Raw genomic sequence first — 5,401 nt, forward strand, 5'->3', positions numbered from 1 at the left:
CACTCCACCAAGTATCAGCTCAAGGAAAAATCCCTAGATGCCATTTTCATTCTGTCGAACACCTGAGCTACACTGTTCCTTTGCAAATTCAGTAAGTTCAGTCTTCAGTGTCGTCTTCGTCCGTCAGTTTCAGTCACGCGGCCACAGTGCCCTTGGCACGTTCCTCGCCGCCTCTTCCTCTTGTCCGAAGCTTCACACGCGTGCGTGGAGCCTACCTGGCGTCGGTAGCTCGCTGGCCCGCCCTCGCCGGCATCTTCTGCAGTGTCTGGACCTCCCGTGGCGGCCGACAGGAGACACACCACGGCAGAACGCCGTTCAGCGCCGCCCAAAGCCCCCTGGCTCTCCGCGTGGCCTCATGCACGCTAGCGCACGCCCGTGGCACAACCACCGTGGCCGGCTAGCACGGGACGCGCTCTCCGCCGCCGACGGGCCCGCGCCATCCCCGTTCCGTCGAGCTTGCCCTTAACACCCAAACCCCGGCCAGTTTAGCACCAAAACGGACCCATTGAACCCCCGTGATGACGCTCGACCCCCTAACCACCCCGACCGAGCACTGCGCCACCGTAATCACTCGCTGGTGATCCTCGTTCACGGCAACCGCCTCGGACCGCCTATATAAAGGGGCCCCGAGCTCACTCTCATGCACGCAGCATCACCACTCCTCACCAACACCCCGCCAGGCCACTAGGGGGACCTCGAGGAGCTCTTCTCCCCCAGCTCCGGCCGCCTCGCCCCGCCTCGGCCTCCAGCTCGATTCACTCTGGTGAGGCCATCTCCGGCGCCCAAACCTCTTCCGTAGCCCTCTTCCACACCTAGCACTCTAACCCCCTCATCAATTTGAACCTTGCAGCCCTCTCCGGCGAGCTCCATCTTCGTCTGAACCACCGTCCGACGAAGCAGGGGCCGCCGTCGACACAGTGCTCGCCGGCGACCGCCACCACCACCAATCGACGCGGAATGGCGCCCTGAGCACGGAGGTACTCCCCGATCTCCCTGCCTCGCCGTGGATCGCCGCCGGCGACCACCGCGGCTCTCGGGCGCCGACGAGCTTCGTCCGCCCCGTTTGAATGTTTAAACCTGACAAGTGGGACCCCACCGTCAGCCTCTCTGCTCTCTCCTCTGAATCGTTTTCTGGAAGCGCCTTCGGGCAGAATGCGTTTTCTCTTTGGGCTGGCGTAGTTTCTGCCGAAGCGTTTTCTGTTTTTATAAACTAACCCCTGGAAATCTTCTGTTTCATTACAGATGAGTCCCTGGACAAAAACCTTTATAACTTTTAAACAGAAAAGTATTTTTGATTGATCCTTCTTCTGTTCTCTTTAAAATTTTGTCTAGTTTTTTATCAGATTTATTTGAAAAATATTTGGTATACTTTCTGTGCACTCCTTGGTATTTACGATAGCGCATATATTTTCTTTATACCGTACATACCGAAGGAGGTGACGGAGCCGCGAACTTCACCGAGCTAGGCTCCGACTACTCCGAACCAGACAAGCATGTTTGAACTTTTGATATGATGAGTGTCTTGGCATGTTTTGCATTTAGTTAGTTTCATGGCATGTTGAGAAGCATATCGATGAACGTTATTTTATGTGATAATGAGGTAAGTGAGTTCGATGATCCATACGTGGATGAATGTGAATATGAATGGCCATGTGTTGGCATGAGGATGGGTAAGATGGCAGTGTTGTAGCATGCCAGTCTTACGCCAGACTATGTGACTTCAGCGTCAAACCGTATCGGTCCAGTATCTCTCATTTCCTTCCATGTACTACCACATGTTTTCTGCAAGGAATATGGTTTAGTAAGTTGCAAATCGCTTTCATGGTACACACCAAAGAGGAGAGGCCGTGATGATGGTTCCATGGCCCTGGATTAAAGCCAGTCATCCGGTCAGGGGGCATGGGTGTTTCCGGTTGGGACCGAGAGGGGGGCACCCCTTAGAGCGCGCGTATATAAATTTGATCCCATGCTATTCGAGATTGTGATCTCCTCGTCTCAAAAGTTTTTCTTGGACGATGTCTAGGGTGATTCCTAGCATCGAGAGGTATGATGGGTGTGTACTGGTTAGCTGTGTTTTCTTCCGAAATACCGTAAACGGAACTAGTCCTTCGTGACTACGGAAATCCGTTGGCTCTGGGAATAATTTTGTACAAACTCTGCAGAGTCATATATCCCTCCAAATCATCTATTCCATGTCTAAATTCGTATTATCTTGTGCTAACAATGACAGTGTTGATGATAGAGACTCCGGTGTTTCGCATGAGTGATAATTCCGGTTAAATGATATTCCTGTGGATGGACTAACCCTTTTATTCTTAAGAATTAAAAGTTTATTATGATTATTATTTATCTGCCCATAAAGCCCTTTCTGTGATGTCGCCCCGACGTCCGATTGTGGCATTTCTTTTAAAGCCCTTTCTGTGATGCCGCCCCGACGTCCGACTGTGGCATTTTTTTTAAGGCCCTTTCTGTGATGTCGCCCCGACATCCGACTGTGGCATTTCTTTTAAAGCCCTTTCTGTGATGTCGCCCCGACGTCCGACTGTGGCATTTCTTTTCAAGCCCTTTCTGTGATGTCGCCCCGACGTCCGACTGTGGCATTTCTTTTAAAGCCCTTTCTGTGATGTCGCCCCGACGTCCGATTGTGGCATTTCTTTTAAAGCCCTTTCTGTGATGTCGCCCCGACGTCCGACTGTGGCATTTCTTTTAAAGCCCTTTCTGTGACGTCGCCCCGACGTCCGACTGAGGTATTTCTTTTAAAGCCCTTTATGTGGTGTCGCTAAGACGCCCGACTGTGGCATCTTTTTCCTTATATTTATTTGTTCACCTTTCGAGGCGTCGCTTCAGACACCCGATCGGAAATTATTTATGTTCTGTTGGGATTTCAGGCGGACTACCGCCGTTTCCCTTTTACTTACCTTGTTATGATAATTTTGAATGAACATTGGTGAATATATTCATGACGCATCCATGCATGCATTTGTTATATCTTACGTCCGAACTGTCTTGCGAGTACTTTCAAAGTACTCACTGGCTTGTTGATTTGGCCAGATGCTGACGAAGGCGATTTCATGGATGAAGAGTTCGATAGCGAGTCCGACACTTAGAGGAGTCCCAGTCAGTCTCGTGCGACCCTGGATTTGGTCACTGTTTTATATCCGCTTCCGCTACCAAATAAATTCATCGAGCCTCACCTCGACGCTCGATGAGATGATAGACTTAGAGTCTTGTATTTCTCTCCCCGCTGTGTTTTTCCACCACCGCCCTATCCTCGAGTCAGTAGTATGTCTCCACACCACTGTGTCATGTCCGCCATTATGTATAATTATTGGCGTGCTTGTAATATTTTGGTTGAGCAACCGTAGTTCAACCCTGTAATATATTTTATGCTACTGGCTTATTGTATCAAGAAATTGTCTACCAGTGAGGAGAATTTCTCTCATACTGGACTCAAAAGATTGGTTTCTCAATAAATATTTTTATTGGAAAACCGGTCCTGACACCCCCATGGACCAAATGGTTTGGAAGCCTTGGGCCCCACGGAAGGTCAAGTTCTTTGCTTGGCTCGCACTGCAAGATAGAATTTGGACCGCCGATAGACTGGCTAAGCGGGGTTGGCCAAATTGTGGCCCTTGCCCCTTGTGCAGGGGAGTGCAAGAATGTGGAACACATCTATTCTTCAGATGCCGCTTCACGTTGAGGCTTTGGAATTTGGTTATTCAGGAATTTTTCATACACGACATGGACACATCGGCGTGGAGCTCCTTCGACTCAGTCAAGACATGGTTGACGAGCATGAGCGCCGTGGGCACCACCAACCGAAAAGAGAATGCCTCGATCACCATGCTTGTGTCGTGGGTCATTTGGAATGAGAGAAACGCAAGAGTGTTCCGGCATAAGAGCAAGCCTCCGCCAACTCTACTCAACACCATCATCGACGAGGCAAACCTTTGGATCACCGCCGAGGCAAAGAAGTTAGGGTCTTTTCTATTGCGAGAATAATTGTCATGCCGTATTCTAGGGTGCGTGTTGTAACAAACTCTCCTCTCCTTATTTAATATATGAGGCAAATCTTTTGCCTCCGTTTCAAAAAAAAAAAACTAACATAGGATGAATAACCACCATAGGAAGTATGTGGCTCAAATTGTGAATGGCAACTATGGAAGAACATAGCCCCATCCCCTTCACACAGCTCAGATTATTTTATCCAGGCCAACTGGACGATGACGAAACCAAGTCCCCAACATTTCCAGCATCCTATAAAACCTCCCACCCAACCCTCCACGAGAAGCCAGCCAGCCAGCTCCATTCCACCAACTCGTGCTCCTCCAGGCCATCAACCCACGATCGACCAGCAGCGCAGCAGGCCAGCAGAAGCTCGCCCCTCAACCTCCCATCCCATGGCGAAATGCAGCAAGATCCGCGACATCGTGTGGCTCCGGCAGACCCTGCGGAGGTGGCGGTCCCGCGGCGCGGCGCGCGTGGCCGAGGGCGGCGCGGCGCCCGTGACGGTGCCGGCGGGGCACGTGGCGGTGTGCGTGGGCGGGGCCTCGCGGCGGTTCGTGGTGCGGGCGGCGCACCTGAACCACCCCGTCTTCCTCGAGCTGCTCCGGCAGGCGGAGGAGGAATACGGCTTCCGGACCGGCTCGTGCGGCCCCATCGCGCTCCCCTGCGACGAGGACCGCTTCCGGGACGTCCTCCGCCGCGTCTCCTCCGAGGAGCGCCGCGGCCGTTCGTTCGGCTGCCGCGCCCCGGCCGCCAGCAGCCGAGACGTCGCGACGCGGCCGCTGCTGCAGCGGGCGGCGGCGGAGGAGCTCGTCTGGTGACGGACCGATGGGAGCAATACGCATAGCCCATTCGGTGTACGTGCTCTGCTCTCAGGCAAGCTAGCCGTGGCGATTTGCGGCGCCAACGGCGACTGGTCTTCCGGACGTGGGAATGGCACAAGCATGCCGCGGCCGAGAAGACTGCGCCCGCCCGCCCGCCCGCGCGTACAGCAAGCGCCTGAGGCCTGAAGCTGAATGTCTGATTGAAGGGCGTGGTCCGGTGGTAGTGGCCGCCGGCGCCCCGAATTGTGAATCGGAGACGGCGCCGCGCTTGAGCAACTGAGGCAGGCCGGCGGGCGTGTGGCTAGCAAATAGTAGCAGCTCTGTACTGCTTGACCGCGGTTAGAAGAAACTTGTAATTGTCAAGACTCCTCGCTGGGAATAATACCCATCACAAGCTTGTCTTCCTCTGTCATGACGTTGGGGAGGGGATTTTTTTTTTGGAATGGCTAGATGTAGGTCGTCTGATTGTCGAATTTGGGCCAGTCGACCGTTTTGGAACGTCGGATGTAGATCCAACAGCAGGTAGCCCTTCTTCTTCGTCCAGCTCATCTCTTTCTTTCGAAACACCTACC

At 53.0% G+C, this 5,401-nt stretch overlaps 1 protein-coding gene across 1 annotated transcript; it reads left to right on the forward strand.

The window, feature by feature from the left end:
- Positions 1-4,302: 4,302 nt before the first annotated feature.
- On the forward strand, positions 4,303-5,233 carry LOC119368510 (indole-3-acetic acid-induced protein ARG7-like). The gene has a single exon (XM_037633749.1). It carries the CDS (start codon positions 4,401-4,403, stop codon positions 4,824-4,826), a length of 426 nt encoding a protein of 141 aa, XP_037489646.1. The 5' UTR covers positions 4,303-4,400; the 3' UTR covers positions 4,827-5,233.
- The last annotated feature ends 168 nt before the right edge of the window (positions 5,234-5,401 follow it).

This window comes from Triticum dicoccoides, chromosome 2B, assembly GCF_002162155.2.
Source record: "Triticum dicoccoides isolate Atlit2015 ecotype Zavitan chromosome 2B, WEW_v2.0, whole genome shotgun sequence".
Classification (NCBI taxonomy): Eukaryota; Viridiplantae; Streptophyta; class Magnoliopsida; order Poales; family Poaceae; genus Triticum; species Triticum dicoccoides.